This window comes from Phocoena phocoena, chromosome 1 (genome assembly GCF_963924675.1).
Source record: "Phocoena phocoena chromosome 1, mPhoPho1.1, whole genome shotgun sequence".
Classification (NCBI taxonomy): Eukaryota; Metazoa; Chordata; class Mammalia; order Artiodactyla; family Phocoenidae; genus Phocoena; species Phocoena phocoena.
Genome location: NC_089219.1, coordinates 185,854,934 through 185,877,774, shown reverse-complemented (window position 1 = coordinate 185,877,774; position 22,841 = coordinate 185,854,934). Strand labels below are relative to the sequence as shown.

The 22,841-nt window shown below is 55.4% G+C and overlaps 1 protein-coding gene across 4 annotated transcripts in view; it reads right to left on the bottom strand.

The window, feature by feature from the left end:
- Positions 1-737: 737 nt before the first annotated feature.
- The window catches only part of NAV1 (neuron navigator 1), a 143,638-nt gene continuing 121,534 nt past the window's right edge, over positions 738-22,841 (bottom strand). For 2 of the 4 annotated variants that reach the window (XM_065896486.1, XM_065896496.1), the window contains 18 exons: positions 22,697-22,774; positions 20,033-20,116; positions 19,751-19,862; positions 12,463-12,584; positions 11,763-11,771; positions 9,121-9,317; positions 8,827-9,019; positions 8,505-8,673; positions 7,795-7,892; positions 7,532-7,627; positions 7,164-7,323; positions 6,590-6,825; positions 5,755-5,909; positions 5,527-5,598; positions 4,894-5,090; positions 4,305-4,423; positions 2,699-2,896; positions 738-833 (listed from right to left, as the gene is read on the bottom strand). In XM_065896486.1, coding sequence (XP_065752558.1) covers positions 738-833; positions 2,699-2,896; positions 4,305-4,423; positions 4,894-5,090; positions 5,527-5,598; positions 5,755-5,909; positions 6,590-6,825; positions 7,164-7,323; positions 7,532-7,627; positions 7,795-7,892; positions 8,505-8,673; positions 8,827-9,019; positions 9,121-9,317; positions 11,763-11,771; positions 12,463-12,584; positions 19,751-19,862; positions 20,033-20,116; positions 22,697-22,774 — 2,391 coding nt within the window. The remainder of the gene's footprint in view (positions 834-2,698; positions 2,897-4,304; positions 4,424-4,893; positions 5,091-5,526; positions 5,599-5,754; positions 5,910-6,589; positions 6,826-7,163; positions 7,324-7,531; positions 7,628-7,794; positions 7,893-8,504; positions 8,674-8,826; positions 9,020-9,120; positions 9,318-11,762; positions 11,772-12,462; positions 12,585-19,750; positions 19,863-20,032; positions 20,117-22,696; positions 22,775-22,841) is intronic. The other 2 variants (XM_065896505.1, XM_065896513.1) reach the window with 1 other exon arrangement.

Below are 22,841 nucleotides of genomic sequence, written 5' to 3'. Positions count from 1 at the left end.
GTGTTAAATTAGAGGCTGAGATGGAGCCGGCGGTGCTTCTCTGAAGGCTGTGGTGGCACCTCTGGGGTCTGGCACCTTCTCAGATCACAGCCGTCTCGTCGGTGCCCCCATGTGGTCCAGACGGCAGGGCGGGCGGCACGCTCTCTGCCCAGGCGAATTGATTTCCTCCCTCCAGCTTCAGCTTTTCTTTTTTTTTTTTTTAAACCCTTTACAGATTGATTTAAACGTTTTTAAATCACATGCTGCTTTTTCTGGGCTGCAGCCAAATCTTGGGGTGCGGGGAGAGCTGTTGGCAGTGGCGATGGAACTGGGCAGGGTCCGTGGGAAGGTCTGGGGAGCCGCCGCCTCCCCCAGCAGATTCCCCCACGGGGCCGTGTCTCTGAGTTGTCTGTGAGCATCAGTTAGGAACTACTGCAGGCTTGTTTGATGTCTTCTGAACCCCTCCCCAGAAAGCTCAGGAGTTTGTAATTGAGACAAGAAATCAAGGAAAAAGACCCAGGATCATCTTTTCCCCAAAGTCACAAGAGGAGGCCAGGAAATGTACCTGGGGACACAGGTCCACCCACCAGTCCCACCGGGCGTTCTTGAAGGTGCAGCACCAGGAAGCCGCCCCGTCCTTCCACCTCCCCCCTCCTGTCCTCGTGGCCAGAGAGCCGGCGCCCAGGAGGAAGCGGGGAAGAGGAGGCTGCACGCAGCAGTGGCCGCGTCCTGCTGTCCTGTGACTGGATGCCGGGCCCTCAGAGCGTGGCCTGGAGGTTGGGGTCCAGGATGCTTTCTCGGTCTGGAGACTCGATGTAATTGGCAGCCTCCTGAAGTTTCAGCAGCATGGCCATCTAGAGAGGGGCGGAGAGACAGTTACGGAGAGTTGGGACTTTGGGAAACACAGAAAACCGGACCGTGGGTCTGGTCCTGCGTCTGCAAGGGGCTGAGAGCCCAGAGAGTTGGCGGCTAGTTCAGGAAGAGGCCAAGATGACTGCTTCCACCCTGTGGGTAAGCTCGGATGCGGGAACCAGCCCTCGGGAGTGACGTGCAGGGAAGGCCAGAGGGCAGAGCCACCTCCTCCCTGCAAGGTGCCAGCGCTCCCCGGCCAGCCCCAGGAGGAGGTGGGAAGGGTCCAAAGACCGTCTAACAGCCCTCCTTGTAACAGACCACGGCCCAGCGGCTGCACCCAGTGCCCTTAGGACCTGCTTCTACCTAGTTCCCACCTCATCGCTTCAGCGGGGCCTGAGCTGTGCCGCGCGGCACATGGGATCTTAGTTCCCCGACCAGGGATCGAACCCGCACCCCTTGCGTTGGAAGTGCGGAGTCTTAACCACTGGACCGCCGGGGAAGTCCCACCTCCCACCCTTCTTCCCTCAGTTTCCCTCAACACTTCACGACTCTGACTCTCCATTCAGCTAAGGAAGCCTCATTGCCTCTCCATGGCTCTGCCTTCCAGCCTCCGTTTCCATGACATTAGCACCCTCCCGATTTAAAAGCCTTTTGACACAGAGGACATCTGTTTTCTACAAGGTCAAAGTTTAAATAAAATGTCTTAGGACTAAAGTAGAGGAATCTCCTTCCTACTCGAAAAGGTAAAATTAGGTCCTGGAGTTTGTGCATGTTAAGTTTTTCAGACCACCTGCCAAATCATCCTCTAAGACAGTGACTGACAAATGCCCCCACCAGCAGAACAAAGGTCCGAGCCTCCACACACACACACACACACACACACACACACACACACACACACACACACACACACGATTCTGCAAATGTGAAACAGTTATCTCCTTGTTGTAATACACGTCTCCTCAGTGATTAGAGAGGGGAAGGGTCTTTTTCTGTTTTTATTGGCCCTTTTTATAAATAGTATTTTTTAAATTAATTAATCTATTTATTTATTTTTGGCTGTGTTGGGTCTTCGTTGCTGCGCGTGGGCTTTCTCTAGTTGCGGAGAGCGGGGGCTACTCTTCGTTGCGGTGCGCGGGCTTCTCATTGCGGTGGCTTCTCTTGTTGCGGAGCACGGGCTCTAGGCACGTGGGCTTCAGGAGTTGTGGCACACAGGCTCAGTAGTTGTGGCTCGCAGGCTCTAGAGCACAGGCTCAGCAATTGTGGCGCACGGGCTTAGTTGCTCCGCGGCACGTGGGATCTTCCCGGACCAGAGCTCGAACCCGTGTGCCCTGCATTGGCAGGCAGATTCTTAACCACTGCGCCACCAGGGAAGTCCCTTTATTTGCCCTTTGCATTTCCTTTAGTCAACGCCTGCCCCTTGCCTCCTTTGCCCATTGTTGTTCTGCGTGGCAGTTTTGGGGGGAAGGGTCACATGTTCTGGGTGTCAATCCTCTCTCGGCTACAAGCACTGCAGACATGTCCCCTAGTCTGTCACTTGTCTCAGCTTACTTTCCAAGGGCTCCTGAAGCCACTGGACCGCGGCAGCCTGCAGGATGGCACTAGGGCAAGCACCCGTGGGTCCCACTGCTCTCCTGCTCTGGCCGCCGTTCCCACCTGGGCTCCGCCCGGACCCGGGTCTTTGCTAGAGGACACACACCTTGCTGGCGGGTGACACTGTGTAGCTTAGCCCAGGGTTCTGACGGCCAGAGTTTCCCACCCCCTGGCCTCATGCTTGCTTGTCCCGGCCTCTGGGCCCCAGCGGGCTGTGGACGAGGGTTCAGTTCTGTGACACTCTGACTTTTGCCTCAGAGCGGCCTCTACTCACCAGCGGGTCGGAGTCCAGGGAGCTGGGGGTGCTGTCCTTGACCGTCCTGTCCTCAGGGGGCGAAGCAATGCTGTGAGGGCCCACGGTGGGTGGGGGCAGGTGGTACAGCTTTGACTGGTCTTGTTGGGCTGACGGCCAGGGAAGAGTGTCCCGGACCCACTCGACGGGGTCCTCCCAGGCAGCTTTCTGCCCGTGAACCTGGAGAGAAGGAGAAATGTGATCACTGGGCGAGGAACCCGCAGATGAGAGGCTTGTTCGTGGAGTCTCCTGATGGCGTGTGTACTTCCTGAAATGTAAAGCTTGAGGCTCTGATACCTGTGGGGTTTCCTTTGAGTTTCCCAACAAGGGAAGTAAAATAAGTTGGCATAAATTGGTAGAAACCATTTTGGAGGATAATTTGGCAGACTGCATTAAGACTTAACATGGACAAATCTTACGACCCCACGATTTTATTTTCCAAGTAAGAAATTCTTTCAGTTTAGTAATACCTTTTGAAAGAAATTTCACCTTTGTTGAAATGAGATATTATCTGTGTAAAAATGATGTAAGTCAGGGGACTTCCCTGGTGGCGCAGTGGTTAAGAATCCGCCTGCCAAGGCAGGGGACGTGGGTTCAGGCCCTGTTCCGGGAAGATCCCACGTGCTGCGGAGCAACTAAGCCCGCGAGCCACAACTACTGAAGCCCGTGAGCCACAACTACTGAAGCCCGTGCGCCTAGAGCCTGTGCTCCTCAACAAGGGAAGCCACCGCGATGAGAAGCCCGCGCACCACAACGAAGAGTAGCCCCCGCTCGCCGCAACTAGAGAAAGCCCGCACGCAGCAACAAAGACCCAACTCAGCCAAAAATAAATAAATTAATTTAAAAAAACACAAAAGAGCTTTAAAAAAATGATGTAAGTTGGAAAACTATTAATAATAATGCAAATTAAATGAAATAATGATACACTGCATCTCTAGAAATCTACCATATCATCAGGCAGTGTCTATCACAGTGACACATTACTTCTATGGATAATACGTGACCAGTAGGGTCTAGTCACCACATCGCAGGTCATTGGATCATGCCCCAATTAACACGTGAGAAAACTAAGGAGGTTTTTTTAAAAAAATGACATTTTCCTTTCACACCAAGTTCTCATTCTAACTTTTACTTTTACACGTGTTTTCACTTATTTCCTTTGCCTCCGCAACACTGCCAGTGATTTAGGCAGAACAGAATTTATACCGCCTCCTTTTTTACACATGACGATATTAAACAGTTTAAGTAACTTGGCCAGAGTAACATATTTGTTAGCAGTTAGTAATGAGCTAAGGCTGTAACAGGGTTTTACTTAATTCTTTGCTCAATTATTTCTCTAACTGCCCTGATCCCTAGAGCAGAGCCAGAAGGCCTAGGGCTGGACACACGGCCCCAGGGTCAGCGGTCATTGAGCGATTCGCTGAACGCTGGCCGAAGGCAGGAAAGCAGCGTGGTCTGTCCAGTGCCTCACCCGACCTGTCAGGAGGAGACCCTAAAGATCTCCGTGGCCCCGTGTCTAACCCTGTTTCCGCTCTGTGAGGTGGGCCAGCCTGGTGTCTGGGCTGAGCGGAGTCGAGGGCGGGCTCACCTTGATGCCGTCCTTGGCCCCTTCCTGCAGGTAGGGAATGATGGAGTTGTTCCATAGGTCAATGAACCAGGTCCGGAAGTCCTCAATGCCGATGGGGCAGGACAGAAAGAAGCAGGGGCCTGGGAAGAGGATGGGGCCGTGAAGACGGCCGAGAACCTTGCTCTCTCCCTGGTCATCTGCCCCCTTGACTCCTTTACACCGGGCAGAGGGTCTCATAACCACAGGGTTGAAAGAAGCGCTGGGCTGGGCTAAACTGAGACTGAGGTCAGGACGGGCGGGAGCTGAGAGCCTGGCTGTAGCCCCGTGAACGATGCCTCCGTGGGTGGACGGGAGGTGGGGGAGCGAGGGGAAGCTTTAAACTCCCCCGAAATCCCTTCCCCCCTTCTTCCCAGTAATCGTGGGGAAATGAGGGCGAGGGGTCAGCTCTCTGACGGCTGACTCAGGGTGCGGACTGCGCTGGGGGCGCTTGCGCAGTGACTCGGGCACAGGGTCGGTGACTCTCTGCGCTGAAGACGTGAGAAGGAAAGGGAGTGTCCCCGCCCCCGGCCCCCAGGTGTGGCGCAGGAGGCCGTGGCAGGGCGGGCCATACCGATGAGGAAGTCCGAGGTGCTGTGCTTCTCCAGGAAGGTGTGCAGGTGGTACCACAGCTTGGGCACCCAGTCCAGCACCCGCAGCAGCTCCTCCCTGTTGGCGTTGACGTCGCAGTCCGACTCCACCAGCTTCCTCCTCAGGTAGCGAACCAGGAAGCCGTTGGCGGGCTCCACGTTGTTGGAGAAGGTCAGCATCCTGCGGCCAGGGACGCGAAGGGTGGGGCGGAGTGCGCGGGGGCGTGTCCGGCTCATCCCCCGCGGGCCCGTCCCCCCCCTCCTCCCACCAATGCCCGTGGGGCCCGCTGAACTCAGGGCCGCAGCAGAGCTGACTCTCGGATCGGTGACCCCCCGCAGGTAACCATCTGACCTCACTGGCCTGGACAGGGGGCGTGCGGGCACAGAACCCGAACCTCAGCCACGAAGCCGCACCTCTCAGCTTTACAGTCCTTTCCTGTCTCAGTGGCTCCGTCTCCCCCTGCACTGCCACAGCACACACACGCCTGCTCTCTCCCCAGCCCACAGGGCTGCGCTACTTCCCTTTCCTTCTGCTGCTCCTCTGGCCGCATCCTGGATTGAACTGGTTTACAGACTCGGGTAGGGTTGGAAGGCTCATCCAGGGCCCCAGTCCTTACCTGAAGCTCAGATGCAAGCCGTGATTGGGGGTCATTTTCACCGGCTGATTAGTGGTGCCAATAATATAGGGACTGTGGGAAGAGAGAGAAAAGGTTTGCGTAGACTCGTCTGAACGCTTGCTTTCTGCCGCGTACCCTCCCCCGACGCCCGTAGAAAGCTCACAGCTTGGGCTGGACCGGGCTCCCCTGCTGCCCACCGTGATGAAGCTGGTCCCGACTCCAGCTTACCATTTGTGATACTTGCAGGTCAGGGCCCCGTTGACCAGCTCGCTGATGGAGCCTGCCTCACTCAGGTCATCCAGCAGGATCACCAGGGGGACATCCCCGATTCCCGTTTCCCGGTCTATCTGGTTAGCCAGGTTGGAGAGATACAGCTGCAGATCCTGAAATGAGAAAAGGCAGTGGGTCAACATCAGGAGCGGTGAGCCCCTGGATGAGCCTTGAAGAGGAGGGTTTCAGAGAAGCTGAGCTGGCTCCGGATGCCCTGGGGCCTCGGTTCCTGTTTGACGCGCTTGGACCTGGAGCTACGGAAGACACCACCCCAGGCTGATGAGCAGTGGCCCGGAGGCCCAAAGCAACCTTCTGAAGCAGTGGCCCCTAGAGCCCACGGGGCTGGGGAACACACGCTTTTCTTCAATGGATTTACACCAGGAACCACTCCTAATGGACGCGCCTCCCCGTGGGGCGGAGGCGGGGGCCAAGGTTTGAAGCCACGGCACAGCATCGGGGGGAACTGGGGAGGCAGCGGGACCTGGCAGGGGACAGCACAGTAGTGACAGTTCTGAGTGCTTCCCTGACGGAAGCCCACAGTCAGGGACAAATCCTGGAAAGAAAGGAAATGAAAGAGAAGGGGGGGGCACTGACGAGGCGGGCAGAGGGCCACTGGGACACGAGGGGACAGAGTGTGGACCGCGGTCCCTGCTGGGGTGGGAGCTCCCGGAGGCCCGGGGAGGGAGGAGACTGGAGCAGGGCTGAGATGGGAAAGGGGGTCACCGAGGGGCAGGGAGGTCGAGGCAGCGGCGAGGAAGGGGAGGGAGGACGGGGCAGGCGGGGTGGCGGCCACCTTGCAGGACTGCTGGTGCATGTTGAAGGTGCTGACGATGCCCTCGGTGACCTCGCGGCCGGAGCGCTCTACCAGGTACTCGGCCAGGCGGTTGGTCAGGTAGGTCTTGCCGGTGCCACTGGGGCCAGAGAGCACAAGGCGCCGGTGCTTGAGCAGAAGGCCGATGTAGTGCTGCAGCATGGGCTTGGGGATGAGCGTCTCAAACACCAGGCTGTCCACACACTTCTCCTTGAGACCTGCACCCCAGCCCCCGACGGCGTGAGCCTGGGCGGCGCCCTGAGGCTCTCCTTCCTCACCCGGGGACCCCGCGGGAACCCCCAGGCCTGGCTCTGGACACGTGGGGCAGGCCGTGCACTGTGGGGGTGGGCGGAGAGGAAGCCCAGGCCGGGCAGAAATGTCCTGCAAACGACAACCTCCCTGGGACAGGTCGGGCCCGGGCTCGTTCATCTTGCACCTCACGGTGACCTTCACCCTGTAGCCCCGCAACCAGTTCTTGCTCAAGGAACACGTGACGGACCACCCGACGGTCTCCACCCCGCATTCCTCAGCCCCACACCCAGAAGCAGGGACTGACCTTTGAGGGAGACCGCTATGTTGTTGACCCCTCGGCGGCAGGGGGGCAGCTCCGGGGGCTCCGCATCCAGGAGCCGTTTCACGTGGCTGACGCTGTAGCCGTGGATGGACTCGGTGCTTAGTCCCAGCGTCGAGGCTGGGTCCATCTTAGAAATGTAGTCCTGACGGGACAGAAGGGAGAGAAAGGAGATGCGCAGGACACACACACAGACACGAAGGCTACGAGGAAGGTAGTGCTACAGGCACAGAAGTCGATGGGGAAGAGGAGGTGCGATGTCTGTTTGAGCACTCCTGCACAAACCTCAGAGGCCCCCAGACTCCAGTGTCATCAGAGGACCAGCAGACCCTCAGAGTTCTTGCGTCCCTTACCTTGAACACTTGGAAAACAGCGTCGTCCAGCAGCTTCCAGTCAACTTTCCCGCTGACCTTGCTGCACCCCAGGAAGAACTCCTGCTGCTTCAAGTCCTGTGAGGCCAGGGTAGATGCATGTGAGCCCAGGGCAGACGGCTCCAAGAAGGAGAGAACGTAAAAGGCCTTGGGAGCTGAGTGCTGTGGGTTCGGGGGTCCTTAGAGCCCAGATGTCCTTGGGTAGAAATGACAGTGTCACCCCCTGCCCCCACGAAGTTCCTTACCCCTTTGATGATGTGCTGTGGGGGCATCCTCACCACCACCCGAAGAGTCACTTCCTCCTTTGGACCAGAGGTGCTGATACCATCCATGGGAGACAGGTCTGGAAGTGAGAAAAGACTGTTGGTTTGGGGGTATCCACAGGCTTTCCTACATCTTCCTGCCACTAGCCTTTCCAGATAAGTTTTTTTTTTTTTTTTTTTTTTTTTTTAATTTTGGCTGCGTTGGGTCTTCATTGCTGCATGCGGGCTTTCTCCAGTTGCTGCGAGCCAGGGCTACTCTTCATGGTGGTGCGCGGGCTTCTCATTGCGGTGGCTTCTCTTGTTGCGGAGCACAGGTTCTACGGGCGTGGGCTCAGTAGCTGTGGCTCGTGGGCTCTAGAACGCAGGCTCAGTAGTTGTGGCCCACGGGCTTAGTTGCTCCGTGGCATGTGGGATCTTCCCGGACCAGGGCTCGAACCCGTGTCCCCTGCATTGGCAGGCGGACTCCCAACCACTGCACCACCAGGGAAGTCTCTCCAGATAAGTTTTTATCTAACCCAAAATTGAAACTGGAGACCAAACCTGAACAGTGATTAAGGTCTTAGGACCACAACAACCCTCGGTGTCTCAGGACACCAGCAGCGACTTGGCGGCAGCACTGCTACGTCCCTGACCCAAGGAAGCCGCACCACGTCGATCGGGGGGCGAACCCTGTCCTTCTCCCCAACAGGTACCTGTATCTGCGAGGCTCGGGCTGAAGGGATGGCTGAGCGCCAGGCCCAGGGAGCGGCGAGGGGATGGCAGAGCCGAAGATCCCGGGGCCTGCCCTGCAGCGGAGCTCGCCGAGGGCCCCGGGGCCACCTTCAGCCGGTCATTCTCCGCTTTCAGCAGGTCCACCTCCAACTGCGGCAAGAACGGGGGTGTGTGTGTGGGGCGTCTGGAGCCTCGGCCGCCCCGCCGGGTCCCGCGGCCCCGCCCCGCCCAGGAGCCCCTCCCCGTCCAGGAGCCCCTCCCTGCCCCCGCCCCGCGGCCCCCCGGCCCCGCCCCGGGACTGACCTGCATGTTGTGCATGGTCTCCCGCAGCTGGTCCAGCTGGTGGGCCGAGTTGAGGGCTTCCAAGCGGATGTCCGTGAGCTTCATCTCCTTCTCCCACAGCTCGGAGCGCAGCTCGGACACCTCCTTCTTCTCCGGCTCCTCCTCCTCGCTGCCCTGGAACAGCCGGGCGTGGGGGGCCGGGGGAGCGGGGCCCCTGGAAGGAGGCAGGGAGCGGCGGTCGTTAGCCGCTGAGCCCGCGGGTGACGGTAACCGGCCCCACTGCCCGGGGAGGGGGCTGCAGTGGGGGGCACTCACTCGGGGGCGTCGGTGCCCGCGGAGGACGAGGCGGAGGACTTGATGGAGGGCGAAGCAGTCTCCGTAGTCTGGTGCTGCAGTTTGGGGGACGAGGGGGCCGAGGAGTCGGGCGTGGCGATCTCCTCGATGTCAGAGTAGGAGGAAGCGGACTTGGGCCCCTTCTTTATGCTGAAGGCTTTGTTGAAGGAACTTCGGAGCTGGAACAAAGCAGATCCGGGGAGAGAGCAGTCAGGTCTCCGCGCTGGAGACGGTGAGGGCAGAGGGGCTTCTGAGACAGGCCAGAGGCAGGGATGTGTCGGTAAGCAGGCCTCTCCCAAAGGCTTCACTGGCTTCATGGAATACAGACGGGAGACTCGCCTAGGAATTCGGGCTGAGAGAGAGTGGGACTTGCTGCTGTGCTATGGGAACTTTCTGGGCCTTCCCTGCCCCCGTGGGGGAGCCGCACCCATGAAGGAACGGAGGGGAGGCCCCGGGACACAAGGCGTGTCTCTCGGCGACCCCATCCCACCTCCCTCAGACCAGCAACTGCTCGGTCTGCAGCCTGGCTCACCTGGGCCTCAGGACCCACCTCTCAGCGGGGCTCATCGGATCAGAATCTCCCCCCCAGAAACTTGCACTACGATTCTGTCCAATCAACAGAAGGGAGTGGAACCAAGCTTCTTTTAGCGCCTCCTGTGCTCCGCACGTTACGGGATGGTGAAAACAACCAGATACAAGTGCTTTCGAACCATTTCCACTCAAATGTCCCAGAATAAGGGCCACCTCCCAGCATTTCCTCCAAGTACGCAGGGGATTATAATCTGACCGTAACCGGCTTGGTCTGGGGTGTTGATGAGCTGGTGTCAGGGATGAGGGAGGGAAACCAGGGTTCTGTCCCACACCCGTCACATGCATCCACTTAGCATGCATGCACACACAGGGAGACAGCGGCAGCCGGACACCGAGAGTAAAGGAGGGCTCAAAGCAAACCAGGTGGCTGGGACAGCAAGAGAAGAGAGTGCAAATCTCAGGGCACTCTTTCCATGTGTCTCCTGGAGCCTGGGAAAGCTGCAGGTGGTGGCTGGCACTGCGGGCGGGGCGTGCCAGGGTCTCTACCAGGCGGGACATAGGAAGACCCATCTGGTGATGGGGATGTGAGGGAGGGAGTGTGTGTGCGGGGGACATGCCACCACGTGGCTCAGAGCGTCAGGAAGCACCGTCCTCTGCAGAGGTGGAGACCTGGGACTAGGACTCGGGCTTCCTGATTTTCTACCCGATGAAGACTTCGCTAGCCCCTGCCTCCCGGGAAGCCGTGTGTGTGTATGAGTGTATATGTGTGTACCAGTGTGTACGAATGTGTTTGTGTATGAATGCGTTAGTGTGTGTGTGAGTTGTACGTGTGTGCGTGCACGTGTGTGTGCACATGCAGGAACAGGTCCTGTGACACCCGTCTGCCGGGAGCACCCACCCTCTAAGATCACCGAGATCCTAAGTGGGAACAGTGCTCTGTGTGGTTCCGTGTCCCCAAAGCAGAACTGCTGGGCAGTGCATTGCGTGGTGTGATGTGGCGAGGGATTCCGTGGTCAGATGAGTTCCAGAAACAGTGGACCCAGCAACATGAACCGGGACTCTGTCCTGAGATACGTGTGTGTAGAAGGCAGCGTTCCTCAGATCCGAGCACCTGGAAGGGCTGCTGTGGAACTCACCTGGGGCGATGCTACACTAAGACTCAAGGCTCAGTAACCCCTGCACTCAGGTCCTTCCTCCCTGTGCCCCCCGGTCAGGCTCTGGGGGAGGGAACTGCTCCCTGCCTGCCGCCTCTTCTGACCAGGGTCTGCAGGAAGCTCTGCGTACCCCTCTCTGCCCATCACGATCCCACCACCGTAGCTTCAGTCCCCTGGGGCCTGCCTTCCAGGAACGGGTCTCTCGTCTGTGAGCTCCCTGAGCCTCACTCACTGAATTAAGCCTTTGACACTGCTGGCTTGTTATCAGTTTTATATGGGCAGTATTTTTGTCTCCCTGGCAATTCTCCAGACTCCGTGTTTCCTGTCCTCACAACACCCAGCGCAATGTTGGGACAGGGTCTGAGTGGACCTTAACGTGTCTGGTTTGTCATGGAAATTCTGGGTTCACTTTCTGTTTGTCTTAGACTTGTATACCCTAATGCCCGAAAGGTCTTTGGAAACCCCATGGCTGCTCAGAGGGCTTCAGGCTCTAGAGTAACCTGAGGTCCAGCGCTCACCTCTCTCTGGTTCATCTCACTCCAGAGCTAAATCTTGAGGCTACCCCCAAACTGAACTGGCCTCTGGCAATGTCTTCCAGTAGGGGCTTCTAGGGTTTGACGGATCAAAAGATCAGGGCGCTAGCTCTCCGGACAGGGGGAGCGCGGTCTGACTGCTTTTATAACAGGTGGACTTTGGAACGGGGTCGGGGCGCGGCAGGAGGCACAGCCCTCCCGCTTGGCACCCGACCAGACCTCTCCTCTGTCCTCGTGGGGCGGCCGTGGATGGACATGCAGGGGGGGAGGGGCGTTACGGGCTTGGCGGAGGTGGTCACAGTTAGTCTCGTGAGTGGCCGTCTCTGTTTAGGGGGAGGGGCTTGCTCTGGAGATGGGGAGGGTACGGCAAAGGCAAAGAGAAAACGGAGAGGAGTGAGTGTCTTACCTCGTAGACCTGGAAAAAAATAGGGATTTGAAGTCAGCATTTTGAAGGGAAAAAAAAAAAAAAAAAGAAGCAACACTTAATCACTCATTTCACACGGCGGCCCCTGTCTGGACTACACAAAGGTCTGTGGGGGGCTCATCGCACGGGGACAGCGGGTGGCACATGCCCTCGTGGGGGCCCCCCTCCTCCACATGGGCAGCAGAGGGGCTGGAGGTGTTTTCCATCTGCCTCGATAGTGTCAGAAAGGGCATCCCAAGTCGGTTTAGGGTTATCTGGGAAACAAACAAACAACCGAAACAACACTCTCTGGACCGGTCAGGTGATACAAAGGTTCCTTTTGAGGTAATCTGGAAAGTTCCACAAATGCCTCTCCAAAAAGCTGAAGAAGTGACCTCCAGGAGCATCTAGAATGAGTGGCTTTGTTCATAAAATCTTCTGTCCACAGTATGGGAGTGGGTGGAGACAGATGGGGCGTTCCCTTCTGCATGTCTCCTGTTGCCCATCAGATGTGTGCAGGGCTGGAGGGGATGGCTGGCGGGGGGAGGGGGCAGGTAGCTGCGGCAGACCTCGCTCTGGGCAGACGCCACCGGGGTCTCCTATCAGATGGGGCTCATCGTGGTGAGTTCTGGAAGGCTGGCTCCCGTGCTGAGGTGGTGTGGTCCCCCAGCGTCCCACGCGGCTCCCCCAAACCTTCACCTACCCAGCTCTTCTTCTTCTTCTTTTTGGCATCGGCCTCCTTGCTGCTGCCGATACTGGAGTGACTGGTGATGCTGTTGAGGCTTGAGATGCTGTCCGAGGAGTTCTGCCTCTTGATCCGGAGTTCTAGGGGGCGAACACAGACACGGTGGGTTTAAAGGAGACGGCGTGAGGCTTAGGGCAAGTCTCGCCGCAGGAGAGAGAGGAGGGAACACCACCTCCTCGTCCACATTCTTCAGTTTTTGGGATCATCCTCTCAACAAGCCTTTACTGAGTGCCAATCACGTTTCAACATCAGCAAAGGTTAAGGGATTAAAAAAAACAGGTAGGAAATGATCCCCATCCTCAAGAGGCTCCCAGTCTGGTAGGAGAAAAAGCAGCACAGAATCCAGTGCCCTCGGCTTGAGCAGGTGTGACAAGGGGCAGCCCGGGCCAGGCGTCCACAGTCCTATGGAGACAGTGACCTGACGCCCTCAGGACTTTCTCCAGGAATACTGGCTGGGGGGTCCAAGGCCGAGTGCCCCACATTTAACCCCAAAAAGCTTTAGTTTCCTCATCTGATGGGCAGAAAATCTTTTCAGCTCTCTGAGACGGTCTGCAATGGCACCGAAATGACGCTCTTTTCTACTACGGAGAAGGAAAAGGTTGATAAAGGAGAAGGCCTTTGAGTGTTGAAAGAACCAAAGCTCTTCAGGTGGGAACATCGGAAAATGATTTTAGGGCTGAAAAACAGTCCCTGCAAAGGCTGTGCAGGGAGCTGGTTGCGCGTCGGGCCTCCTCAGGCTGGGTAGCAGGGCCGGGGACGGGGGGAACAGCGAGGGGGACGCTGGAGGACAAGCCCGGCGGGGCGAGCCCTGGGGGCCCCTCGAAGGAAGTCTGCCTTGTGCCGAGAGGACTGGATTTTTTCAAAAACCTTATTATGAAATCATTAGAGGTTCACAGGAAATTGGAGAGAAATGGGCGGGGAGGTCCCCCGCGTGCACCTCTGACCCAGCCTCCTCCAGGGTTAGCATCTTGGGTGGCTATGTGCAACGTCTCACAAAAACAAGGAGAAAGGCAAAGTGGCGGGAACTAGCCCAGAAGGAGGGGGCTAGAGGGGCCTGTGTGCAGCCGTTCCCCTGTTCAGTGCAGGAGACGTGGCTGGTTCTTTTCTCGCCTCTCCTTGACCAGCAATGGATCTTCCAACTCTAGTTTTCCCTTCATACCACAGGGAAAACAAGATCCTAGGATCCGATGAAGGAATCACCACGCTCCCAAAGCACGTGGAAAACCCTTCGCTCCATGACTATCAAACCAAGTTTTGCCGTAACCCAGCGTGCCTCCAGTTATTTTAAAAGGTATGCAAACTTCTCAAGGGAATATGCTTAACCGAAGTAAAGAATTTCTCGTTTGTATAAGAATGGAGCTATGGATCCGTACATATTTGTTTATATCTGCATAGAAAATTCTTTCTGGAAGGTTTACAAGAAACTATTAGCAGTAATTACCCCTGGGGAGTGGGATTTGGAGGGGGGTTCGGGGAGAGGGATTTTATCTTTTACCACACACCCTTTTGTATACTTTACATCAGGGGCCGGCGAGCTTTTACTGTAAAGGCCAGACAGTAAACATCTTAGGCTTTGTGGCCATTTGATCTCTCTTACAACTACTCGGCAAGGCTGGGTGGCATTAAAGCAGCCGCAGACAGTATGTACATTAAAGAGCATGGCTGTGTGCCAGTAAAACTTTATTTAAAAACAGGTGGTGAGCCAGATTTGGCCAGTGGGCCAGGGTTTGCCAACCCCTAGTTCACATTTTCCTCCAGAACGTGTATTGCTTTTGTGATTAATTTAATTCACAATTAGTTACTTAACAACAAAATGAAAGGCAGCAAAACAAGTATCTATCATCAGTTACTTGGGGGTCCAATGAGCTGTGAGCCTGTCAATTAGATTTTTCAAATATGCTATATGGTACTTTTAAGAGCAAAGGACGTGCTTTAACCCAAACAATCTTCAAAAAGTTAAGAAATCTTTTGTGCGTTGACATTTTTGTGCCATGTTCATTACCTATTTACAAGCAAAGTAAAGTAGGCATCATTGCTTTAAGCATTAGTTCTTTGACGGCCAAGCTGACCCTGGGTCGAGAAGAATGAGGGAAACATGAAAGCAAAGGACGGGATTCACTTATCCATTCAACACAAATATAGCTGAAGAATCAGGTGTACTCGGGAAACCAGAAATAGCTCAATGTCCCAGACCCATCGCTTAGGAGCTGTGTTTGAGCCAGCTACTTGTCTTCTCTGATCTTATTCTCAACTGTAAAATATATTTGATAGGGTCGTTACCTGCAATAAACGAGTTGACGTAAGGACAATGCTCGGAACAGTGCCTGGCGTGCTGGAGGTGCTCAACCAAGGCTCGCTGTTCCTGTGGTGGAAGCTGGGGCAGAGCCCGCAGGAGAAGTGACGGCAGATGTGGATGCGGCCAGAGAGAAAGCGCATCCTAGACCAGAAACGCTGAAAGCACAGCACGAGGGAGGACACCCACGGGCCCTCCCCACCATATGACAACTGTGATATTTTGTTATATGTGCGCCAGTGCACACTCTGTCTGCGTACAGACACGTACACACACATACACACCCCCACACGCCCATTTTCCTGAACAATTGGAAAGCAAGTTGCAGACGTGACACTGTACCACTGACCACTTCTAAGAATAAGGGCATTACCTCACAGCGTCGGTATTACACCTAAGCAAATTCAAATTTCAATGATTTCTGACGTTAACTGACGTGGCTGGATCACTCTGGGGGTAGAGTGACAGGAGGACTGTAGCAACACAAGACTAGTTAGGAAATTACTGTGCTAACCCAGAAGAAGAGTGACAGCCTAAGCCAGGGGAGGGACAAGGCAGCGGAGGACGGACATACAGATCTATGTGTAAGTTATGTGTAGAAGCTAGCTGACCACACGGGGTGAACAGGGAGACGTAAAGGATGACGCTCCTATGGGTGGGTTCAGTGACCAGGCAGGTGTTTACACCTGAAGTGGGCAAAAGCGCAGAAGGGAGAGCATTAAGCAGTTGGAAATAGAGGTATGGGATACAGGAGCGTGACACGGATTAAGGAAAGGGACGTACGGACGAAGAAGTTGTAAGACCCACTGAGTTAATAAATGAACTCAGCAAGTTTGCAGGATTCAAGATGAACATACGAGAAAATCAACTGTACTTCTCTATACTAGTGATGACGAATCTGAAAACGAAATTAAGAAAACAATTCTATTTACCATAGGATCGATCATTAAATTCAGCAAAAGAAATGCAAGGCGTATACTGAAGGCTGCAGGACACTACTGAAAGCAATTAAAGTATCTCTAAGTAACTGGAAAGGCATACCATGGTCATGGAAGACAGCACTGGGAAGACGACAATACTTTCCAAATTCACGTGCCGAGCCTATACAATCTCTACACCAAAATCCCAGCCGGATAATTCGCAGAGACTGACAAAGTGACCCTAAGATTCACATGGGGAGACGAAGGGCACAGAGTAGCCAGAACCATCTTGAACAAGATCAGATTTGGAGGACCCACACTTCTGATTCCAAAACCTACTACGAAGCTATAGTAATCAAGGCAGGGTGGTACCTGCTGAGGATAGACACATGAATGAATTAATGGCATAAAACTGAGAATCCAGAAATAAACCCATGTATTTCTGGTTGACTGATTTCCTGCAAGACTGCCAAGATAAGCGAATGGGGACATAGTCTCAACAAATGGTGCTGGGACAACAGGACAGCCACTTATAAAAGAACGAAGTCGGACCCCTACCTCACACCATATAGGAAAAGTAACTCGAAATGGACCAAAGATCTAAATGAAACAGCTAAAACCACATAAAACTTTTAGAAGTTAACGTGGGAATAAATCTTCATGACCTTGGATCAGGCAACAGTTTTTTAGATACAGCACCTAAAGCACACAAACACACACACAAATCGAAGAAAAAAACAGATCAGGGCTTCCCTGGTGGCGCAGTCGTTGGGAGCCCGCCTGCCGATGCAGGGGACGCGGGTTCGTGGCCCGGTCCGGGAGGATCCCGCATGCCGCAGAGCGGCTGGGCCCGTGAGCCATGGTCGCTGAGCCCGCGCGTCCGGAGCCTGAGCTCCGCAATGGGAGAGGACACAACAGTGAGAGGCCCGCGTACCGCAAAAAAAACCCAAAACCAAAACCAACCAAACAAAAAACAGATCAATTACACTTCATCAAAATGGAAAGCTTTGGTTCTTCAAGGTGAAACGGAGCAGGACCCTGTGGTCCTTGCCACCCCCATGTCCTCAGCCTGCCTTTTGTCTGTGGAAAAACTTTAGCCAAAGAATAAGTTTAATCAGAGAAGTGAGAAAATGCAGAGACAAAGGAAAACAGTCAAAGGAGACCAAATAATAATAATAGGTTAGTCATTAAGCATGGTCAAGGACCTTTAGTTCCTCCTTAAGGGCTACAGATAATATTCGGAACCGTACCCTGTGAGCTGGCTTATAGACACTGAAACCCCGACCAGGTGGAACAAGTTAACTACATGATGACCAGGCTGTAGCCATGACCTAAGCTGCCACAATTCCGAGAACTGGCATCAAGGAAATGGGAACAAACAGACCCTAACTGTACCTAAAAGAATCAAGATGACGCTGGTCAGACCACCGATGACCAATTTTAAGACGACCGTCAGAGCTGACTGTGCTGTTTCTACGTGTTGCCCCCTCCCTCTGTCTACAAAAGCTCTCGCCCACTGATTGTCAGTGGGGGGAGTCGGCCTTTGGACAGGTGTCCGTCCTCCCCACCGGACTGCCGGCATCCAAAGTAAAGTAAACTTTCCTTTCCACCAACCTGGCCACTTTATTGGCTTTTGAGCGGCGAGTAGCCGGACCCCACTCTCGGTTACAAAGGGACAGTGTCAGAAAGTAAAGACAACTCACAGAATTGGAGAAAACATTTGCAAATCGTATATCTGATAAGGGGCTAGCATTCAGAATATATTAAAAACTCTTAAAACTCGACAGTAAAAAGAAAACCCTGATTGAATAGGCCAGGGATTTAAACAGACATTTCTCCATAAAGGGATACAAATGGCCAATAAGCACGTGAAAAGAATGCCCATTATGTCCTTAGCCGCTGAGGAAATCATAACCCAATCATAACGAGATACCACTTCACCTCCACTAGGATGGCTATAACAAAAAAAGACAACAGCAGATGTCGGCAAGGATGTGGAGAAACTGAAACCCTCAAGTTGCTGGGAAGAAGGACAAGGGTGCAGCTGTTTTGACAAAGTATGGCAGCTACTCAAAAAGTCGACAGAGCTACCACATGACCCAGCAGCTCCACTGCTGGTTATACACTAAGAGAACTGAAAACATACGTTCACACAAAAACTTGTGCGTGAATGTTCATAGTCGTGTTATTCGTAACAGGCAAAAAGTGAAAACAACCCAGTGTCCACCAACCGATGACAGATAAACAACGTGTGGTCCACCCACACAATGGAGTATCATTCAGCCATAAAAAGGAAGTCCTGACACATGGTACAACATGGATGGAGCTTGAAAACATTAAACTAAATCAAAGAAGCCAGCCCCAAAACACCACATACTGCGTGATTCTATTTACGTGAAATGTCCAGAACAGGCAAACGCACGGAGACAGAAAACGGATTAGTGGATGCGGCGGCTGAGAGGAGGGAGGAAGAGGGAGTGACGGCTAAGGGTTCAGGGTTTCTTTGTGGGGCGATCGAAATGTTCTGGATTTAGATAGTGGTGATGGTTGTAAATACAACCTTATGAATACGCTAAAACCCACTGAATTGCATGTGTGAAAAAGGTGTGAATTATATCTCAATTTAAAAGAAAAAGAGATTACAGAAGCTACCAGATAGAAGTGAACACTAGGGAGAGTGTGCACGGTCAGAAGAAAAAGCTGAGGCTGGAGCCCTGGACAAGGTGTTTTCCTTGTGATGAGAAAACTCAGGATTTACTCTCAACCGCTTTCGTGCAGCTGTCTGTGTTAACTGTATTATCACGTGGCACCTGGCATTCTTAGTACTTATTTATCTCCTTCCGGAAGGCTGCACCTCGTGACCGCCTTCATCCACCCCCAGCCCCCCGCCCAGATCACCCCTCATCCTGACTTTCTCTAGCAAAGCTTGACTCGCTGTTAAATCCCAGGCTAACCTGTCACTTGAGCCCCACGGAACCCATGTGATCTCGGTCTCATTTGAAGAGTCGGTTCATTCCCCTCGGAGAACCGAAGTGAGGATCAAATGGGGTTATACACACGTGTGCGCACGCACACGTTTATGTCAAAGTGGAAAGTGCTAGTGTTTTAGACTACTTTCTAGGGCACTTTTAGGTTCATGGCAAATTTGAGCGGAAGGTACAGAGATGCCCCACTACCCCCTGCACCTCTACGTGCACGGCCCCCCCACTATCAACCATCCCCACCAGAAGCTACGTTTGCTACAATCGATGGACCTGCACTGACACGTCACCGTCCCCCGGAGCCCAGAGTTTACACTGGGCTTCGCTCTTGGTGGTACATACTGTGGGTCTGGACAAATGGAGAAGGACACGTATCCCCCATCACCGTATGCTACAGAGTGCTGTCACCGCCCTGCAAATCCTCTGCCTGCCCACCGCCGTTCCCCGCCCCCAGCCCCGAAAGCCACGACCCTGTCACTGTCCCCAGGGTCTCGCCTCTCCCGGAATGTCATACAGTCGGAATCACACAACACGCAGCCTTTCCCGACTGGCTCTTTCACTCAGCAGTGCACCCTTAACACGGTCAGCATCTTCCCGTGGTTTGATTAACTCATTTCTTTATAATGCTGAGTGACATTTCGTGGTCTGGCTATGGCAGTTTATTCATCCTTACGCCTACCGCGGGACATCGGGGTTGCTTCCAAGTTTTGCTGACCGTGAATAAAGCTGCTGTAAACATCCGTGTTTAGGTGTCGGTGGGGACATAACATTTCAGCTCCTTTGGGCAGATACCAAGGAGCGTGACCGCTGGGCTATACAGCAGGAGTACCTCGCGTTTGTAAGAGGAAAGTGCTATGTTAGCGACTGTCTTCGACAGTCATTTAGGTCGGAGGTGAGGACCCTCTCCTCTCCCTCACCCTCTGGGGTGGTGGGGTCATGCCCCGCTGCTCCTCGCTGACCGTCCGAGGGCCCCCACCTTCTAGAAACCTGACGTGGAGAGAAATCCTGCAGTAAGCCTCTTTCCAGCCCAGCCCCGTGGCCGGAAGGCCTACCTTTGGGTGTGGCTTCTGAGGCATTGAGGGCGCCCTGAATGACGGCCTGGGCCTCAGAGTTCTTCTTCTTCAGAAAGTCTATGGTTTCCCGTAAGTCCAGCAGCTCAGTGTCCTGAGAGAGAAACGAAGTGGTGTCACGGGTGTGGCTGGGGGACACCTGCTCTGTGCCCGGCCTCTCCAGACCGGCTGCGGAGGGCAGGGAGTTGGGGCAGGTGGAGGAGCCAGGGCGGCAGGAGGGGGGGCGCCAGCCTGGCCTGTCCGCCCCCCGACCCGCGCTCTCACCTTCTCCTCGGCTGTCTCCGCCAGGTGCCGCAGACGGCACGTCATGCTCACCAGGCTCTGCTCAAAGGCCGCCACCAGGTTGGCCTGAAACAAACACGTACGGGGGTTCCCCAGGTGCCTGGGTTTGGGGAAGGGAGGGGACGTCTGTGGGAGGTGGCTGAGCTAACTGCGGGTCTCACAGCGGGCCAACTGCGTAGGGGCTCTTACACCTTGCTTCCCTTTCTGGCCCCAAGAACATTCCTGGGGGGCCCAGCGCTTTGACTGATAAAGCGGCACAGACAGCATCAGGGTGGGACAGGTCTTTGGAGACGTCTAGAGATGCGACACCTACTGTTTGCCGAGGTGGGACTGTCCCCTGCTTCCAGGGGGCGTCCCCTCGGGGCCGTCGCTTTATCCTGGTGGAACTCCTCCCCCAGGGCCCCATCACTCCCAGAGAACGGGTTTGGGACAGCTTCCCAGCCCCGCGCCCAGGCGGCCTCCATTCTTCGGTTCTGGCCGCCCTTTCCCTGATCCTGGGGCTGGAGCGGTAGCTTGGGCCACCTCGCGGCAATTCCACAGTTTGGCCACTAGGTGTCGGGCCGGCTCCGCGAGGGGCACCCAAGGACCTGGTGGGGGGGCAGCAGGAGGAGGGGCAGGAACTCCAGCTCTGCCAGCAGGAAGGCCTGCAGGGAAGGGGGGCGTGCTGAGGCTGGGACCAGAGAGGGGGACGCTCGCCCTGGGACAGTTAACAGCCGCGGTTCGTGGGGAGTAAACTGTGGTCCTTCGAGGGAGGGGCGCACTCCACACACAGCTCTGGGGGCCGGTAACCCCCGCTTCCTGTCGGCCAGTGGTTCTGCCTCCCTGGGGGTCGACCCTAGTGTTCGCCCCCTGTCCCTGACACAGGCTGGAGGCCTCTCTGGTCCAGGCCGGGCTCCTTGGCAGGTCTGTGCCACGATGGGGTTACCTCCACCTGCTGGACTGGGAGCTCCTGCCTTCCTGGCCTTGGGTCACCTCTTATTTGGTCCCTACATCCCTGCCCGTCTATGCCTCCTCGTGAGGGGCCCCGAGACCCCGGCTCCTCGGGGCTTTTCCATGCCGGCCTCTTCCCGTCCGGGGCTCCCTCTCCTCTGGGGGGGCTGCCGCCCCGCATCCTGTCCCTCCTCTGAGCCTCCCTCACCCCCAGCCCCACGAGGGAGCCTGTATGCCCTCGGGGCTCAAGCGGGGGTCTGGAGAAAGGCTAGCATGTGGCAGGGGGAAGGCATCCAGGCTGTGCCCAGCGTGGGCAGCTGGCGAGTCCCGGTGAACAGGACACAAGGTCTGGAATCGGGGGACCCTGAGAACAGCAGAGAGCCTTCCAGAATCCAGGACTCTGACCCTCCGCGAAAGCCTGTCTCCAAAATTCAGGACTGTCGTGTCTAAGCGTTCAGTTCTCCTCTCTCAGCCAAAGGGAACTTCCTGTTCTGAGAGAGTCACCTTCTCAATTCATTCTCTTGGCTCTGGTCCAGAATGGACAGCACGACACTGACAGGGTGTAAATGAGTCAGACGATCTCCTGCTCTCTGACACCCCTCCCCCGCTGCCGTCTCCCAGACATGAATTTCCAGGGCTCTGCCGGACGGGATGGCCTTGGGTGAGGCGCCAGGGACAGAAGAGATGGGTCTTGTTTCTATTACGATTCTTATGGGTCCCCAGTTGTGGGGAAAAGGCTTGATACGAGCTGCGTGCAAGCCAGTAAGAATACAACGGACCGACTGAGAGTTTGGAAAAGAGAATAAAAAGAACAAAGAGAACAACCAGTGTGGTGAGGACACCGCTGCCCAAATGTACTGGAAACACGCAAAACCGCGGTGCCGGGTCTTCTACCTGATTCCAGTGAGATCCAGGCCTGACAGCTGGGCTCCCCAGAGAGGAAGGGAAGAGAAAAAAACCAGCAAGGACTGCGGAAATTGCAGACATGGTTACTTTGTGCAAACACTTGGAAAGCTCCGCAGATCCGGCTCAGCTGTTGTTTACAGCTTTGGGGGAAAATGGCTCTTATGTTCTCTGTTTGCAGCTCGGTCGCTGGGGAGAGGCTTCTGCAGCCTAGTTTGGGGGGCAGCTTCGTTTCTCCCCATCTCACAGGGTGGAAAAACCGAGGCCACAAGAAACGCATTCTAAGCGGATGTACTCTGGGCAGGCTGAGGGTGGCGACAAGAATGCGGGCTCCCCAGCTAAGCTCAGGGGCCCCAGAAGACAAGGCAGCTGTGGCCGAGGAGCCAGAGCCCGGGCTGGCCTCCTAAGAGCATTGCTGTTCCCAGGTGGGGTCCCACTACCCAGCTGTGCACCTGCCCAGCGACGGGGTGAACAAAGTCACGGGCAGCGGCAGAGGGTTCCCAGGGATCTATAATTCTGATCCGTGACTATTCCTGTCCATGGCCAGGGGCAAGGCTGTTCCCACCTCCACGCAGAACCACTGATAGAAACCCTTTTCTCTTTCTCTAGGGGCTTCACAGGCCGTCGGACGGGCGCTCGTCCGTACCCATGAATTGGGGTGGGGGTGCAAATGGCTCCTTAGAGAGATCCCGACTCGGAGGAGGCTGGTCCCCAGGTCCCCCGCTGCCTGGAATCAAAGCCCACGGGACACCTCATGAACTCATCTAGTTTGGGCCCAGACAGCTGCCCGGCTGTCCGCTCCCCGGCACTCACGTTGGCGGAGAGCTGTGACGTCAAGGTGGCTACTTTCTCCTGGGATGACTCCAGTGCCCTGCGAAGCTTCCGGATTTGCTGTGAAGGAGACGGAGATGCACTTACGGTGGCAGAAGAGGTGTAAGGCTCGCAAGGAAGTGGGGTG